This window comes from Solanum stenotomum, chromosome 10, assembly GCF_019186545.1.
Source record: "Solanum stenotomum isolate F172 chromosome 10, ASM1918654v1, whole genome shotgun sequence".
NCBI classification, from domain to species: domain Eukaryota; kingdom Viridiplantae; phylum Streptophyta; class Magnoliopsida; order Solanales; family Solanaceae; genus Solanum; species Solanum stenotomum.
In genome coordinates, this window is record NC_064291.1 from 3,870,934 (window position 1) to 3,889,497 (window position 18,564).

At 32.5% G+C, this 18,564-nt stretch overlaps 3 protein-coding genes across 3 annotated transcripts in view; 2 read left to right on the top strand and 1 right to left on the bottom strand.

Moving 5' to 3' along the window:
- The first annotated feature begins 399 nt into the window (after window positions 1-399).
- Window positions 400-2,734, top strand: LOC125878251 (probable (S)-N-methylcoclaurine 3'-hydroxylase isozyme 2). Its single transcript, XM_049559457.1, has 2 exons — window positions 400-1,112; window positions 1,962-2,734. The coding sequence occupies exons 1-2, from the start codon at window positions 675-677 to the stop codon at window positions 2,565-2,567; spliced, it is 1,044 nt and encodes a 347-aa protein (XP_049415414.1). The 5' UTR covers window positions 400-674; the 3' UTR covers window positions 2,568-2,734.
- A 6,342-nt stretch (window positions 2,735-9,076) lies between these two features.
- On the top strand, window positions 9,077-15,661 carry LOC125878245 (BTB/POZ domain-containing protein NPY1). Its single transcript, XM_049559453.1, has 4 exons — window positions 9,077-10,092; window positions 12,644-12,713; window positions 13,242-14,411; window positions 15,006-15,661. Exons 1-4 carry the CDS (start codon window positions 10,031-10,033, stop codon window positions 15,549-15,551), a joined length of 1,848 nt encoding a protein of 615 aa, XP_049415410.1. The 5' UTR covers window positions 9,077-10,030; the 3' UTR covers window positions 15,552-15,661.
- Window positions 15,662-16,458: 797 nt separating this feature from the next.
- LOC125878243 (ABC transporter C family member 2-like) overlaps window positions 16,459-18,564 on the bottom strand; it is a 32,637-nt gene continuing 30,531 nt past the window's right edge. Inside the window, exons 26-28 of the mRNA XM_049559451.1 lie at window positions 18,081-18,326; window positions 17,478-17,898; window positions 16,459-16,833 (exon numbers count right to left, since the gene is read on the bottom strand). Of these exons, the coding sequence (XP_049415408.1) occupies window positions 16,724-16,833; window positions 17,478-17,898; window positions 18,081-18,326 (777 nt within the window). The 3' untranslated portion in view covers window positions 16,459-16,723. The remainder of the gene's footprint in view (window positions 16,834-17,477; window positions 17,899-18,080; window positions 18,327-18,564) is intronic.

The following is an 18,564-nucleotide window of genomic DNA, read 5'->3' on the forward strand; positions in this document are numbered from 1 at the left end:
TTCTTTGACTTTCGATCTTGCGACCGTATTCCGCAGGCGGAGTGTTTTAGGTCCAAGACCACCTAATTTAACAACTTTATTTAAAAATCTAACAAGTTTTAAATATTACACTTCAACTAATTCCACTTAATTTTAATCATATTTTTAAGTGACTCCTTAATCAACTAAGAGTTGACATTTCTTTCATTGCAAACCCAAAATTTCACCAAAAAACGCAAGAAATGAACTTGTTATCAATAAATCTTTTTTCCTTATTCATCTTTCTTTTCCCACCTTTAATCTACATAATCCTTACTCAAATCAAAAACTCAACATTCTTGAAAAAACCCCAAAATCTTCCACCTTCACCATTCCAATGGCCTATTATAGGCAACATCCCAAATCTCATAAGCCAAAAACCCCACATCATAGTCACCAAAATATCCCAAAATCTTGGTCCTTTAATCTCATTAAAACTAGGAAATCAGCTTATAGTCCTTGGATCTTCACCTGAATCTGCCATTGAAATCTTGAAAAATCATGACAAACAACTGTCTGCTCGTTATGCACCAAAAGCAACACCAATAAAAGAATCAGATCTTAAGAGATACTCACTTCTTTGGTCTACAAAGTGTAATAGTCACTGGAAATCTATAAGGGTTTTGTGGAAAACTGAGCTTTTTTCAAGTAAAGCTATGGAATCATATGCTGAAAAAAGAGGAAAAGGGGTTGTTGAAATGGTGAATTTCTTGAATTTTAAACAAGGTAAAGTTGTGAAAATTGGGGATCTTGTTTTTGGTAATGTTTTTAATGTTTTGGGGGAGATTTGTTTTTCAAGAAATATGGTTAAGTTGGAAGATGAGAGAGTTATTGATGAGATGAAAGGGAATATTTGGAGGTTTATGGAGTATGGTACAACTCCAATTTTAGCTGATTTTTTTCCAATTTTTGATGGAGTTGTTGATATTCAAGGTAAAAAGAAGAAGGCAAAGAAGTGTCTTGATAATTTGTTTAAAATTTGGGAAGGGATAATAAAGGAGAGAAGAGAATCTTATGTTGAAAAAAATGGGGATTTCTTGGATTTAATGCTTGCTAATGGATTTTCTGATGATCAAATCAATTACATGCTTCTGGTATGTAAAGCTTACTTTTCTATCGTGCGTTTATTTCTTTATATTTTGAATATCTGTACGGAAGTCGTAGGTGTGTTGGCACAAACCTATTTGTTGAAAGAGAATGCATGTTTTTTCGTGCTTAACTATTGATTTTTCACTTTTCCTACTTGATATGTGATCATTTGTGTTTTAAAACACACGTCAACTATTAGTTGTCCCCTTAACATTCAGCTAGGAAAAGGGAACAACCAATAGTTGACATGTGATAGTTTAGATAGAAAAAGAAAATATTTGATAATTGAAGTGTGAAACTCACGAAGAAAAAGTGATAGTTAGATGTGACTTTTAACTTTTACCATTAACTATTTTTGTCATCAAAGGTAGTTTTACTATCAATGTCAAAATACCATGTTGCTCGAACTCTTAAAAAATATCGATGGGTATGTTGGATACTCTAAAAGTAGTGCTTTCTGGAGAATCCGACATGGAGTGACAACAATTTTGGAGAGTCGGAACAACATAGCTTGATATCAATTTTATGATTTCAGTTACATATTTGATATAGTTGACTCAACAACATCAACATTACCCAATATGATCCCATAGGTAGGATGCACGCATCCTTACTCCTATTTTTGTGTTGGTAGAGAGTTGACATAGTTGACTCAACAACATCAACACTACCCGATATGATCCCACAAGTAGGGTATACACATCCTTACTCCTATCTTTGTGGGGGTAGAGAGTTGACATAGTTAACTCAACAACGTCAACATACTCGATATTATCCCACAAGTAGGGCATACGCAGACGTTACTCATGTAGAGAGTTGACATAGTTGATACTTTTCTTTAAAATGTTTTGTAGGAAATATTTCCAGCAGGAACAGGAACATTGACATCCACAATTGAGTGGGCAATGGCTGAGCTAGTGAGGAACAAAGAAGTGATGAAGAAACTCAACTCTGAACTTCAAAATGGATCAATAAACTCAAACACCATTCAAGAATCAACAATCTTTCAACTCCCTTATCTAAATGCTTGCATTAAAGAAGTCTTAAGGCTACATCCACCAATAGCATTTCTACCTCACTATGCAAGTGAAACATGTCAAGTTATGAACTACACAATCCCAAAAAGTTGTCTAGTTTTTGTGAATCTTTGGGCAATTGGACATGATCCAAACCTTTGGGATGATCCATTTTCATTCAAGCCAGAGAGATTTTTGAACACAAATATTGATTATAAAGGTCAAGACTTCGAATTCTTGCCATTTGGTGCTGGAAGAAGAATGTGTCCTGGCTTGCCCTTTGCTACAAAACAAATGCATTTGATTTTGGCTTATTTGGTTTATCACTTTGAGTGGTCTCTTCCAAATAATGGTGATCCTTTGATGCTTGACATGAATGAAAAATATGCTGTGCCATTGCAGAGACAAAAGCCTTTGCTTCTTGTTCCTACTAGCAAGTGGTAGTTAAAAAACACAACCTAAATTATTACTTTCTTGCGAGTTTCATATCTCACACACTTAAGATTTGTACATATGTATTTTACAAAAAAGAAATATCTAATGATATAGAGTGTGTTTGGTATGAAGGTAAAAATGTACTTTCACGGAAAGTGTTTTCTTAAAAAATATTTTTTTTTTGTGAAAAATAAGTGATTTTCTTATTGATATTGTGTTTGATATGTATAGAAAATATTGTCCTGAAAAATATTTGTGTATAATTTAGGTAAACACTATAAAAGTTGGAGGGATGTGTGAGAGGTCGAGATGGAGGGTAGACTGTATTGAAAGGTGGGGGGGGGGGGGGGGGGGGGGNNGGGGGGGGGGGGATAAAAGTTAAAAATCAACTATTTGGAGGATAAATCGTGCAATTTTATGAACAAGCCGCTTAACAAGGCCTATGGACGAGTCCGATGGGTTTTTATGGACATCAACTCAAAATCAGACATAAACTCCTCTCAATATCTTGATTCTTTTGATATATTATTTACTCATAACAATTCACTTTTACGACAGATTAAATTTTAAAATTTAAGCTTCGAAACTCTTCAATGGTGAATTTCAACAACAACTCGTTGAATTTCAATGGTGAAGTTTTGAAATTAGTGTTATTGGGGAGGAAGCAATACTAATATGATGAAGATGGAAGAAGCAATACTTGCAGAGGCACATATATTTAAAGGGCGTCAGTAACATCACTTGTTGAAATATTACATTTTATAGTTAAATAAAAATATATATTTGATATTAAACGACTTACTCATGTGACTGCCAAAATATATTTTACATGTAACATCACTCATCAAAATATTACATTTTATGTGCTTTCTATAAAAATATTTCAATATAGTAATAGTGAATATTCCGATAAATGACATTATTATAAAGTGATTTAACTATATTTACAATATTGTTTACGTAGTAGATAGAAATCATGTCAAACTTTAATAACATATATAAAACCTGGAGATGATCTTTTTTATCTTAGTTGTAACCAAAAGCAATACTAATAACTAGGGTAACATTACAACTTTGAATTATTTGTATATAATATAATCATTCTATATTACTTCCTCCGTCTACTTTTAATTGTCATGATTTCCTTTTTTAAAGTCAAACTATAAAAAATTTGACTAACATTTTATGATGTATTTTTTTATCATATTGATATGCAAAAAATTGCAATTTATAATACCTATCATATAGTTTTTTAAAATTAAATTTTTCGTTTAAAATATTAAATTAATGTAATCTAATTTAACTTTGAAAATTAGTCAAATTAAATTTCGAAAAGCGCAATATGATATTAAAAAGTGAACGGAGGAAGTATATAGTAGATAGATATAAAAAGGTGCATACGGTCCCTGCATAGAAAAGTAACATCACTCAACTAGTTCGGTCGAATTCAATATAGCTTTTGCTTAAATAACGTATTTGTCTTAAAAAAAATTAGCATATTCAAATATCTACATTTGTAAATTGAATTTTGACTTCACCGCTATCTATTATAGACCCACCCCCACCCTCACCCTAAAAAAAAGAAATAGAAAGGAAACCACTACTTGGATTCATCATTATACAAAAGTTTTAGGGTACCTTTTTCTTCTTCATCATTAATTTAAGATAGTTGTTTTCCCACGCCTAATTTGAACAATTATTGCACCCTTGAACTAATTAGAAACTCACTTTTTTAAAATAGTCATTTGGTTATGAATAGAACGAGAGATAAAGTGTGTTGATCAGTTCAAAAGTTACTTTAATTGAAATAGATTAAAATATTAGATATCCTATTCGAAAAAGTATTGTATATAGAAATAAAATACAAGACTCAAACACAATATGTATAAGTGGAGCACATAGTCATATAGATGTTTATAATCAACTTTAATTGCTTTAGGTCATATTTAACATTTTTATATATTTTTAATATTTCATGTCTCATCAAATATCGTCATATAGAATAAGTTAGTAAGGAATAATTCATTTCACATAACTTTGTAAGAGTAAGACTACCTTTGTTGAATGAATTGAATGCTTATCGTACTGCATGACATCAATTATTCAATGCAGCCCAATAGGAGCTAATTAATTAGAGTAACTCACTTATATTCCTAGGTTGGCTAATAATTTATGGTGTTCAATTACTATGTACTCCATATTTTATTGGTTTATTTCTTATAAATATCATCCTTTACGGGTAAGGATAGACATGGTATAGTATATATCGAATTATTACATCATATTGAAATTTCTAATATCATAGTCTTGGTATTATGGTATTTGGTATGGTATATAGTATACATTTTAAATTTTTTTGGATATTCAGTACGATATTTGGTATTTAGAAATAACACACACACATGCCGATTTATCATATCGTAGAATGCCAAAAACCAAACTTCAGTACACCGAACCATATCGTAATGATATAATGTTTTAAAGACCGAAATTACGAAATCGAATTCAAATATCGTATTGCACCATATCATGCCCACCCCTATTTAGGGGTTGCTCCGTTTATAGATCAGCAACGGATACTAGGTAACTTATCCATCAAGGTTAGGATAAATGGGAAGAATCATATAGTATTTTTTGTCTCCGCTGAAAATTAAATCTAAGACTTCATGATTCTCAACCACTTCCTTGATCATTAAGCCACACCTTAGATGCATTTATGATATTTTTGTTATTTTATCTCAAAAAATAACTAATTTTGAAATTATTATTCCATTATTTGATAGAGATCAATTGATGTCCCTATCTACACTTTGAAAGTGTGACAATGTTATCTAGGCTTTAAAAATATTTATAAGCTACAATTTGTTGGTTGAAATTTTACAATTTTGCTTTGCATATATCCAATAATCACATGCATTATTACGATTCTAATTATTAATTTTGAATTATAGAATTAGTAAGTAATAAGATATAAAATAGTATTAAATTATAATTTTTAAACTATTTATGTTTATCTAATTTACCAAATTATCCATACAATTTTTTAAAATTTATTTTTTTTCGCTCTTATATTTACTTTTCATATCTATTTTGAAATGCTTCAAAGTAAATTGAGCGTTAATTAAAAATAATTCCAGCAGTGCCGGAACAACTTAGGCGTAGGGGGTTCAACGAAGCTCAAATGGTAATGCAAATATATCGTATGTGTATAGTATATAGCCCCTCGAACATACTCTTTGTATTAGCAAGCAAAAAGCTATAGGAGGACCTTAATGAAATATCATATGTAGTGTTGAATTCAATATGAAGTTCTTTCTAACAAGCGAGTTGGAACAAGTGACCACAAGCTCTCTGCTCAAGCGCTTGACATGCAATCAGCTTGAAACATATTCATCGTGTGGTCGAGCGAAGCACACCTCGCAGTTCTAGCATCACTTTAAATGGGAGTAGAATGGATGACTCAAATTAAAAGTTAGTTCTCTGAATCGATATATCGTATGACGTAATGGACTCTAAACTCCCTTCGTGTGTTTACTTCTTCATATCTAAAAATCAATATATCTGTTGTTGTTGTTAGTTTCTTTTCTTTTCTTTTTTTCAAATTTTCTTTTTCATGTTTTTATTTTCCTTGAAATTTGGACCAGAATTCGTGCACACAAAAGGATATTTGGTGTTGGTAAGTCGTTTTCCCAGGACATGGGGATATGTGGTTCAGTCAAAAGCTAAAGTAATTAAAGGCCTTATGCTTTTTCTTTTTTTAAAATAATTAAAATGTGAGAAATACTATAATNTATATATATATATATATATGAAAAAAATAAAGACTTCTTAGTTCAACAAATAAAAATAATGATGGATAGTTCAGGAGTCTAAAGAAAATTAGAGGCGGCATAGTTAGTTCATAAAATTATAATCCGATTAATTCATTTAAGCTTAAGCAAGTTAAAGATCCATTTATTTATTAGTTCAGCTTATTAAATAATGAACGAATATAGGCTCAAACTGACGCATGAAGAATTTTGTCAAATAATTTCAAAAGACATATCAGAATATAATTTATAAATTTTGTGTTTAAAAAAATGTATTAAATCAAGATTCGAAAATTTCAAGTCAAGCTTTTGGAGAATATAAATTATCAATAAATCAAGAGCCAATAAATTATCAATGAAGATTTATTTTTATCAAAATACGCATTTAATCATAAAATTTAATTTAAAAATATTTTCAATTAGCCAGTTTTTGAGTTTTTTTTTTTGAATTTTTACTTACAAAATTTTAATTTAATATATAAATAAAAATACATCCAAACAATATTTCAAATTTTAAAATTTTCAAACTTTAAAATTATGACCAAACAAGAGGTGCAATTATGGTATCCAATGCTGTAAGCATCACTTACCTCATGCATGACTAGTTATTTCACTGTTTACACAAAAAGTTAATAAACTTTGTGGATACTTTTATATCATGAAATATGCACGTGCTATTTTCTCATTATTATTATTTTTGTTTTGGATAGAATAATTTGGAGCGAATAATTTGAGAGATTCTTATATTTATTTTGAATTATTAAATTAATTTTTATACTTCACGAAGTTTTATTTAGATCTTTAAATATAATTAAAATAAATATTTCAAATCCCTCTAATCATGTGTATCTCTCAAACGTGCTAATATTAGAATCGACATCAGATAAAAATATGCTACATTAATTTTTTTCTTGATTTGAATATGAATAGTGAAATTTTTCGTTTCGTCAACAAAAATTACTGATATGACTAGTGAAATTTTCTAATTCGGATCTTTTTTAATACATGATTAGGGAAATTAAAGAGCACGGTGTGAAGTGAAAATCAAGAGATTTTGCTAGATTTTTTTGTGGGGTAGTATTTTAATTCTTAATATACATTTGTAAAAAATTAATTAATTTATCATTAAATTAGTGATTTAATGGTGTTTGAGAATTTGAATTTGAGAGTTTTTTCCCTAGCATGTGGAAAATGATTTTCCTTAATTTAGGGAGTCTATTTTTTTGTTGTTGTTGAATATACCTTTGTTGTTTTTATATGCTAGTTTGAGTCTTTATAGAAATGAATTGATATCTATGATTGAATAATGATCATTAGGATCTATCGACGACGCTATTGAATACACATATTTTTTGTATTTATCTTTGTCTTTTTGCACCTTTATTATATAGGTATTGAGTCAGACACGACTAGTAAGTGATCTTCATTGCTATTGAAGTACTCGAGATTTGGAGATAGATGCTTCATTGTCATGCAACTTCTTAGATATCTTATATCGTTATGCCTTTATTTATGCCTTTTTTATTCACACAGAATATAGCATTACTTGTTTTTAAATTTTGAGATTTTTAAACGCTTGTACTTATGTCAACAAATTTTGTAATACTGATTTTTTTCCTTATTCCACAGTGTTTATGAAAAGATTCATTCAATAGCCATTTGGCGTTAAGCTAAAAAAAAATCGTATTTTATCAAATTTATTGACTTATAAAGAGTTGACTTGTCTATCGAGGACACTAAGATGGTATAATTACAATCTCATACTATTGATGTTCCATTAATGATACATAGAAAATATCAATTAAATGTCTTTTAGTTAGTATATACTAATTTTAAACATATCAAATGAAAAAAAGTAAATCAAACGAATTAAAATGAAACTAAGAGGTCGTTTAGTTAGGAACAAGTTATTTCAAGACTAATTATTTAGGATAATTTATCTCATCATGTATATTATTTCATAACTATGATGTAAATGATGCAATATATAATTCAATAGCTATCTAATACTTCCAATCAAACACAAAATAAATAATTTTATATTTTATTTCAGAACTATTATACCTCACACCAAATAACTCCTAAGTGTATATTTCCTTGTAAAACAATAAATTAAAATTACAAAACCGCCTTGTTTTTATTTTTATTTTTATTTTTGATTTTTCAACCAATTTGTCACGACTCAAAAATCGAGGTCATAGTCATATACACCCCCAGAACCCCAAAATGATGCGTAAGTCGAAATAAAACTTAAAACACATACGAAACTCCCAAAGGAAAGTCGGGCTACAAACGAAAGAAAACAACAAATTTCTCAAAACCTGATAGTATCAATATAAAGAACATCTAATACATTTCTAGAATCTGAATTACTTCTCAAGTCTTCGAAAGGAAAGTTAAAAGACTTGAAATAAAAGATGGAGACTAATGGCGATCCGGAAAGTAGGATCCAATGAACCGCTATAAAGATCAAACTAGGATTTACACTATGTTGGAGTTGACTAAATTCGGATCGCATTAAAAAGTTTCACATAGAGACTAAAGACTTCCTAACTAACCAATGCAACTTCATATTCCAAAAAATTCAAATTCGAGACTTTGATTAAAGATAAAAACGTTATACAAAACCTCCTTGTTACCACATCATTCTCTCCAACCAGGCTGGTTGTGTCTACACAGTCTACAAACCAATACACTTTTTCTCTCCTCTCTTCTGACATTTTTCTCTCTCATATTATCTCTTTTCTCTTCTGCTATTTTTCCAAGATTGGACGACAACTTCATCAGTGTATTCAGTATATCAGAGAGAGAGACACCTCATTATGTATCTATATACACAGAGAAAAAGAGAAAAAAAAGCTGCAGAAATCTTTGAAATTAGTGTCTTAGTTTTTTGTATAGTAAAAAAGAAGAATTTTTTTACATCAAACAGCCTAGCAAGTTTTTTTAGGTGAAATAGTTAATTCAAAGGCGGCTACAAATTTAAGACTCAACCAATCTATCTTCCTTTTCTGCATGTGGGGTTTGCTTAAATTTGAGTCTTTTGTGGTTTAGTGTTAATGGGAGTTTAAAAAGGGATTAAGGGTATTGAAATTTTGGTGTTTTGGCTCGAGGGTCGAGGTGGGGGTGGGAGTAAAAGCAAAATCAAGATTATGCTCTGTTAGTGTTTTTTTTTTTTATTTTGTTTCTTTCTGTTTGTATTGGAGTTTAGGATGCTTCTTCACTGGAAATATTCTTTTTGAGTGATAAAAATGGAATCTTTACTTGTTTTATCTCTTGTATCTGTGAATTTCAGCTAACCCCAGAAGTTGGAAGTTTGGTTTCTTGGGTTAGTTTGTTGTTTGTTGTGTTGTATGACTGTTTATTTGTACTAAAGTTTGAGTCTTTAAGCAGAAATTTTGGTTTTCTTGGGTTAGTTTGTTGTGTGATTGTGTGTATGACTGTTGTATTGTACTAAAGTTTGAGTCTTTAAGCAGAGCTTTGGGTTTTCTTGGCTTAGTTAGTTAGTTGTGTTGTATTTGTTCTGAAGTTTGAGTTTTTAAGCAGAGATTTTGGTTTTTTGGGGTTAGTTTTCAGTTGTGTGATTGTGTACTGTTGTATTGTACTAAAAGTTGGAGTTTTTAAGCAGAGATTTTGGTTTTTCTTGAGGAAAAAAAAATAGAGATGAAGTTCATGAAGTTGGGATCAAAACCAGATACATTTCAAGATCAAGGAAAAAGTATAAGGTATGTTAAATGGTTTACTGTTATTTTCTTGTTTTATTTGAATTTTTCTTTAATTTTGTCATGTTTGTTGTATGTATGTCCACTTCTTCTTCTCCATACAATTTGCAGGACATCTACTTTGAAAAAAGTACAGTCCTCACTTTTTTTTCTTCTCTTTTTTGCCTCTCTGTAGTTTAGCTTCTTAACAACAACATACTACTGAGTATTACTTAGTGTATTTCCACAAGTGGGTCGGGTGAGGGTCAGATTTAGTACGAGATTAAAGAGCATTTTGATATATTCTAAAGTATTTTTAGTTTTGTCTATGAGATTAAAAAGTATTCATTACTCCGTTTTAAGTCAAAATCAGGCAAACAAATTATAATGTAGGAGTAATATTTACTCATAGGGTCATCTAATAAATTTATTTAATTATTCATTAATAGTGTGATTAGTAACCTTTATTAAGAAATGTTAGCAGCATGAACATGGAGTATGTATTATGCATGACAGGAAGGTAATTCTTATTCCGTACTGTTTTTTAAATTTATAATTTCCTATTTTAATTTTTGTAAAGAAAAAAGAACTATTTTTTTCTTTCCATCTTTCTTCTCTTATTTGGATATGAGCACCTTAGCTTATGCAGTGTGTCTTCCACTTCTTGTGCACATGTACAGAACAATCTTGGAGATTGCTTTACAAAAAATAGAGACAGCTATTAAAAAAAGGAGTTTATTTTTCTAAGAAGCAGTACATTGTCTGGATGTCCGTTCATATTAGTAGTCGTAGTATTGCTTCTGTAATTTCTTGTCCTTCGATTTCTGTGACTATATGTTGATTCCTTGGAACCTTGATTAACGTATTATTTTGTTATTATCTGTCTTTTCTTGTACTTCCTTTACTTCTTTTCTTGGACTGTTTTGCACTGTTTTTCCTTGAGTCGAGAGGTCTATTGGAAACAACCTCGATAACTCTGAGGTAGGGGTAAGGCTCCCTACTTCGTGGGACTACACCGAGTATGCTGTTGTTTGTTTTTCTAATAAATAAGTTAGAGTTGTGAGTACAAAGATTCTAATTTTATAATCCTATTTCTATTTCTGATTTTGAAAAAAGCAGGCAATTTTTGTTTATTTTTTGTTTTGGTGTCCCCCTTTATGTGCCTATTTTAGAGTTTCTTGTTACCTTTAAAGAATTTTGATGGTGGCTTGCATGAGGACATTCAAAAAGTGGTGTCAATCTACTTTCTGCGTTTGATTGGTAGGTGGTCCATTATTTACTACTCATAGAAAAATGACCTTAGTGGGGTCATTGATCTCCAATTATTTGATCATCTAAATTATGTTTACATCTTGTAACATCAATTACTCTACCTACTATTTGACATAAATGACTGAACTATCTTTTGATTAAAAAAATGGTGAATCAAGGGACATAGGATCTTTACTCAAATAGTTGGATAGGTTTATTGTTTACTTTTTCTAGCCGTATACATAGATTATACACATATTGTACATCCGCCGGCTATTTTTAGTTTAATCAGTTGGGTGAACGACCATGTAGGTTAATTTTTCTAGCATATATCATGAATAGCTAGGTAGGTGAAAGTTCTCAGTTTTTTAACTGTTTATGCTGGTGGAAATTCTTGTCCCCTGACTAAGTGAAACACTGGAATCAAAATGGAAACGGATTTATTATGTGTTAACTGACGGCGTAAATGAGTTTTACATTGTCAATGCATTTTATCCGATTATAACAAGTTATTCAGTTGATCTTTTATGTTACTAAATTACTATAGACAGTTACCTGTTGCTATAAGTTGACCTTAATCTGGTGGCGTGACAAAATTATACATTGTTAGTGCACAGAAGTTAAATTGAATGGAAGCATGGTCACAGCTAGAACTTGGATTTCCATAGTTACGTTTTGCAAGTAAATGTTTAACAGTAGAAGCACTATTAGTTTCCATACAACCATTTTGCTAGCTCTGTTTCTCTTTTCTGCTTCTTGTCAGCCTCGAAGGTTTCATCTATTTGTTTCCGACTCTTTGTCCAACGCAAACTCAAGTTTGTTGAGTTTGTCTCCAACTCACCATTGGTGGAACTTTAGTTTAAGCTAAATGTATTTTCTATTTTAACTTATGCTGGTTAATTTTATATACATTGTTCTGGTACTTGCAAATGATGATGAGAATAATACCATCTACTTATATTTAAGGAACTTCAGTTGTACATTACTTAGAAGTTGAAGGAAAAGCTGTCTATCACATGGATCTCTCACTCTTCTCTTCAAAAAAATATTTTATTTTACTTCCTGTGTACTTAACTACTGGCAGGAAAGTTTTATTTTGTTGTTTATGTTTTGCCGTATAGATAATAAGTAGCGAAATTTTAACCAAAAAAGAGGACACTATTAGTCTATTAGTAGCTAAATAAAGTATCACTGAGAGATTACATACACTTTATTTTCTGTTCTTCCTTGTCTATGGCAAATATTATGTTATATATTTGAGTTGCTTGCTATACTCTAATCACATTATTAAGTAGAGGAAATGATTTTTGATCTATTGATGCAGGTACGTGTCGTCTGAGCTGGCAACAGATGTTACCATCATTGTTGGTGAAGTAATATTTTATCTTCACAAGGTAACTTGACCATTTATGCAAAGGATAAATTGCTATAATTTCCGATACATTTCACTAAGCGAATAGTACTTTATTCTTGTTGTTCTTCAGCGACATTCATTTGAGTTTAGAAAAGGAAACAAACAGAACTTGATTGCTTCTGTTTTTCAATGATCGAAGTAGGTATAATGAACAAAGATTGTATGTGGGTACTAAATTACTGTATAGAAGAAAAACAAATCTAGTTTGATGAATTTTCCGTGTTATCCAGATTCATCTTTCTTTGTGAGCTGGCCTTTAGACTAAGTTTATTCTGAAATTTCCCAAATCTTTCTTTGCACATCCGATAGACTTGTTTGCAAGGTTGTTCTCGACATAGCAATGTACGCTATCTCCAAATATTTATAAACGAAAATGGAAATGGATAACAGCTTGTCTTTAGTTGCTAACTGTTACTTTTACTCTCATGTGGAGAACTATATGTACTTCTTTCCCATCTGAGTCTTATCAGTATCTGATATACAGTTTATACTGATTTTGGTTTTCCAGTTTCCTCTGTTGTCCATGAGCAACAGGCTGCAAAAGCTTGTTTCAAAAGCAAATGAAGAGAATTCTGATGTAATTCAGTTAGTTGATTTTCCTGGTGGACCTAAAGCTTTTGAGATTTGTGCCAAATTTTGCTATGGAATGACAGTGACCCTCAATCCATACAATGTTGTTGCTGCACGTTGTGCAGCTGAGTACCTTGAGATGACAGAAGAAGTTGACAGAGGAAACCTTATCTTCAAAATTGAGGTATTCCTCAATTCCAGTGTTTTCCGCAGCTGGAAAGATTCAATTATTGTTCTACAAACCACCAAGTCTCTTCAACCATGGTCTGAAGATCTGAAGGTGGTAGGTAGATGTATAGATTCTATTGCATCCAAAACGTCAATGGATCCTTCGAGTATTACATGGTCCTACACGTACAACAGAAAAGTGGCAGTCTCAGAGAAGATCACAGAAGTTGGGATGAAATTCCCTGGAAAACTTGAATCCGTGCCCAAGGATTGGTGGGTAGAAGATATATGTGAACTTGAGATAGATCTTTACAAACGAGTTATGGTTGCCGTTAAATCCAAAGGAAGAATGGATGGTAGTGTTATTGGCGAGGCACTAAGAACTTATGCAATGAGATGGCTGCCTGATTCTATTGAGGCTTTGGTATCTGAAGCTCACAGCATAAGGAACAAGTCGTTGGTAGAAACTATAATCTGCTTATTGCCTTCTGACAAAGGTGTTACTTGTTCGTGTAGTTTCTTGCTTAAGTTACTGAAAGTCGCTATTCTTGTGGGAGCAGATGATTCATCAAGGGATGAACTTGTAAAAGGCATCAGCTTAAAGCTGGATGAGGCTTCCGTCAATGATCTTTTGATTCCAGCAAGGTCTCCCCAAACTACTGTTTATGATGTTGAACTAGTGAAGTGCCTTGTGAATCGATTCATGGCTCGTGAAAGAAGCAGTAGGGATAAGAACATTCCCCCGAAGAGCACCAATGATTTCATCTTGGGGCATGCATCATGGTTGAAAGTCGGTAAATTAATTGATGGTTATCTTGCAGAAATTGCTCGTGATCCAAACGTCAGTCTCTCTATTTTTATTGAACTGTTGCAATCAATTCCAGACTCAGCAAGACCAATCCATGATGCATTATATGAGGCAATCGATATCTATCTGCAGGTTCCTTATTTACTTTTTCCTTTTATATCATAAGTTCTGCAAGTCCTTAATTTTAATGGGGTCGTCCAAGTCTTCAGTAGATATATACCATTCAATTGAACCTAAACAACACCTCTTTGTGTTACCATGCTTCAATCCCATATATCGGACCTGCATAGATGCCCTAGTGAGGAGGTGTGAGGTTGGCTATGTAGGATTTTAGGAGAGGTAAAGGTAGGCCGAAGAAGTATTACTGAGAACATGACCCTAGATAGGAGGATATGGAGGTCGAGGATTAGGGTAGAAGGTTAGTAGGTAGTCGAGCGCCGTTTGGTTTCTCTTACCGAGTATATGACCCTACATGTTGCTTTCTTTGCTTCGTTTATTGTATTGTTTGTGGTTGCTACTGTTCTTTTCTCCATTATATTCTATATGCTTCACTTATGTTAGAGGGTCTATCGAAAACCTCTCTACCTTCACAAGGTGGGATAGGCTGCGTACACCCCACCCTCTCAAGCAAATTGAGATCAACTATATGATTCCTCATGGTTTGTTTTCGCTCTATTTTAAAAGTTTATGGTCTTAAAATATATTAACTGTTCGTCTTCACTGCAGGAACACTCAAGCTTGACAAAAGCTGAGAAAAAACATTTATGTAGTCTCATGGATGTCAGGAAATTAACAATGGATGCATCTATGCATGCTGCACAAAACGAACGTCTGCCTCTCCGGACAGTCGTTCAAGTCCTGTTCTTTGAACAAATTAGAGCAGCTGCTGGAGTTCAGACCTTAAATCACAGAAATACTGATGCTGTAGATTTCACTAGGATGACTGAAAAGGAATATTGGCAGAAAACATTACCAGAGAAGCAGAACGTATCGAAGCCATCGAGTGAAATAAAGATAAAAGGTGAAGATCCACAGAAGAACATGAAGTTGGTAAAGAAAGGAAGCAAGAACAGAAGTAGTGGACCACAGTTGATGCCATCAAGATCAAGGAGAATATTTGACAAGCTGTTTATTGGTAAGGTGTCTGGTAATGGCGAAAATCGGAGCTCTGAGACATCTGGTAGTTCTCAAAGTCCAACTTTAAGGATTATTCAAGGAGAAATGAAGTCATCTTGTACATCTTCAAGAAATAGGAGGAATTCCATTTCATAAGCAATTCATGTAGATTCATGTAGTCTTTTAGATTCATCCATGTGTGCAAGAATCAAATTTGTGTAAAAAGTGGTTAACTTTGTTGAAGTAGTTAAGGTGTTTAATCATCACAGTACTCTCTCCATTTCAATTTGATTGTTCTATTTTGATTTGATACAGAGCGTAAGAAGTTCAAAACAGATTTTTTAATCTTGTAGTTTAAAACTAATGATACGTGGAATGTGTAAAAAAATATGTACTTTAACCATGTGGTTTAAACAAAATAATTCTTTTGAAATGGACTTAAAAAGGAAAGTAGGACAAATAGATTGAAATGGAAGGAGTAATAAGTGCGTGCTTTGCTACCAAGCATATTATTCTTGATTATACACATTATCTAGTTTCTGTTTGAGATTTGAGATGTATTAAGACATGTGAATACTAAATAATTGAGACTTATTTATATTACAAATGTACATAACAAAATGTCTCAGTTGCAGTGGATCAACTAAAAAATAATTTTGGTGAGCACTTTAATCTTAAAAAAAAATTGCAAAATTCTATTTTCTACTAAAAGTGATATACCCCCTTTACAAATTTCCCACATATTAAACTCTAATTAAGAATTTGTTTCCTCTAATTAAGGATATATTGTGCAATTAATTACAATCTATGGAAAGCATAGGTATGAAATTAACATAACCATCACTGATTTGCACCATTTCTTGATCTGTATGTCATTCGCACAAATAGTAACATATGATACAACGTAAACAATAAAAACATATCTAGCACAATCCAAAATGTGTGGTTCTAGGGTAATAGAGTGTATGGAGATGTTACCTGAAAGATTGTTTCCGATACACTCGACACAAGAAAGATGGTAAAGATATAATAGTTTCCAAAAATAAATTGTTTTAGCAATGCATCACAGAACCAAGAAATCTCTTAAAACAAAAAGCCACTCTTAAGCCATTTTAGTGATCTGTGATAGTTGCATTCACAATCACACCTCCTTAAAATTTTACAATCAAAATCTGATCCTCATCATCTTCAGAAGAGGCATAGCTATAAAATTCTATGGGATAAAATATCAATGTTATAACTGTGTTAAAAGGGCAAAATAACTATCCATGAATCATGAAAACAAGTAAGAACTACCATTCCATAATCTGCTAGAGACTGGAAGGCTTCTACATCTCAGCGCGATCCCAGTGAATTGTTCTTTCTTCAATGTTAGGATCTTCTGGACGATATTCTGGCTGAAATCTCTTGCGAGTCAGCTTGCTCATCACCGAGAGACCTGAAGAATGTAAAAACCCAAGAAGCATAAATATAACGTATATATTTGATCAATCATTACAACATGGGATCTGTATACTAACTAACAGCACTGCCTCCTTAAAGAGCCAGCAGAGGCAGATCCAGGCTAACTTAATCAGTTCAACCTTGCACTAAATTAATTGTACTGTTAAAATTATGGGTTCGATTTTAACATTTGTCGAGATTTTAATAGGGTTTCAGATATAAATCTATTTCTATTGAAAGTTCTAGGGTTCCAGGCTAACTTGATGGGCTCAACCCTGACATTCTTAACCAAACGTCTAAAGTTTGAGCATAGAAATAGAGAAACTTCTGGTTGGGAGAACTCTACCTCCTCTAGTGAGCCCTAACTGACGTGGATCCAGATTAGTCAATCCAGTAGATTTCAATTATCGGATGTCTAAAGCCAAATTAAAAAAAATGGTGGCAAAGAAAGTGGGTAAAGTTGATCATTTTATCTATGTACATGCTATTTCTTTGTTAGACTAGGGCACATGTGTCAGTCAACCTGTGTCTAAATCTTGTTCATCAATACGGTCTATAATGGCATAACAGTTCTCAAAGAAGATGACTATGAAAGCAATATTTTTGCTTTTGACTATGTTAATTTGCATTAGTCTTTACCTTCAACCATCCTGTAAAATGAAGACCACCATCTGTCTCTGGAAACCTGGTACTGATCCAGGGTCTCATCGATTTCTTTGTCGTGCTTACCCTCTAATACTCCCTGCAGAGTGATTACAGCATTCTTTGTTTTCTTCAGGATATTATCCTCGTCCTCGATTTCTGAATTCACAAGGTCATTTTGGGATGAAGAAAGTGTAAAAGATATTGCATACTGTGCTGCAGCACTCCAACGTGTAGAGGCAAGCCACCTCCTTTTCCCATCTAGCTGTTTATCCTTGGCTACACTGTTTCCCTCTCCCCCTCCTATGACTAAGCTTCGTAAGTATTCAGCATTTGCAGCTCCTGTACTCTGAACCATCCTAGAAAAAGCACTTCCCTCCTTTTCTAACAATACTTCTGGAGTATCATATTCAAGTACCTGAAACGAGACACACAACAGGTAGATTAAAATAACCCACATAAAAAAAAGGAACAAAAAGAAAAATTCAATTCCTCTTTAGTATATTTAGAGTCCACAGGAGGATCCTCAGATGTGCAATCCAGTATGACCTGTTATTACAGTGAGTCACATGACCAGGGGGCTAGAGGCAAGCACTCTACCTGACCAGAATCAAGCAGAAGAATTCTGTCACAGTCTATGATAGTGTTCAAACGGTGAGCAATAATGAGCATGGTGCATGACTTAAATTCTTCGCGTATGGTTTTCTGAATAAGAGCATCAGTTCTAACATCAACAGCAGCAGTTGCTTCATCAAGAACAAGAATCTTTGACCGGCGAAGCAATGCTCTAGCAAGACTTAAAAGCTGTCGTTGTCCAACACTGAAATTTTCTCCGGCTTCCGAGACCTTGATACATCAAAGTAAGTTTCTGTTAGCTATAGATGAAATTTGTTTGACAAGGATACTAGAGATAGAAAAGTCAGAGAATAGAAGTAACAAAATATTCACTTTTAATATATACTAATACAAAGGCTTGAGCCTCTAAGCTATCTAGTTAATCCGAACAGTCACTGTTAGTTAGTTATACAAAAAGCTACTTTTACAAAAAATAGGTGCATAGGTTTTCTTTCTAGCAAAAACATAA

Bases quoted from the DNA above. Each gene is read 5' to 3' on its own strand.
- LOC125878245 (XM_049559453.1), top strand. From the start codon at position 10,031: ATGAAGTTCATGAAGTTGGGATCAAAACCAGATACATTTCAAGATCAA. The intron at 12,714-13,241 runs GTAACTTGACCA...TTGGTTTTCCAG, and splicing joins TAATATTTTATCTTCACAAG to TTTCCTCTGTTGTCCATGAG. The intron at 14,412-15,005 runs GTTCCTTATTTA...TCTTCACTGCAG, and splicing joins CAATCGATATCTATCTGCAG to GAACACTCAAGCTTGACAAA.
- LOC125878251 (XM_049559457.1), top strand. From the start codon at position 675: ATGGAATCATATGCTGAAAAAAGAGGAAAAGGGGTTGTTGAAATGGTG. The intron at 1,113-1,961 runs GTATGTAAAGCT...AATGTTTTGTAG, and splicing joins AAATCAATTACATGCTTCTG to GAAATATTTCCAGCAGGAAC.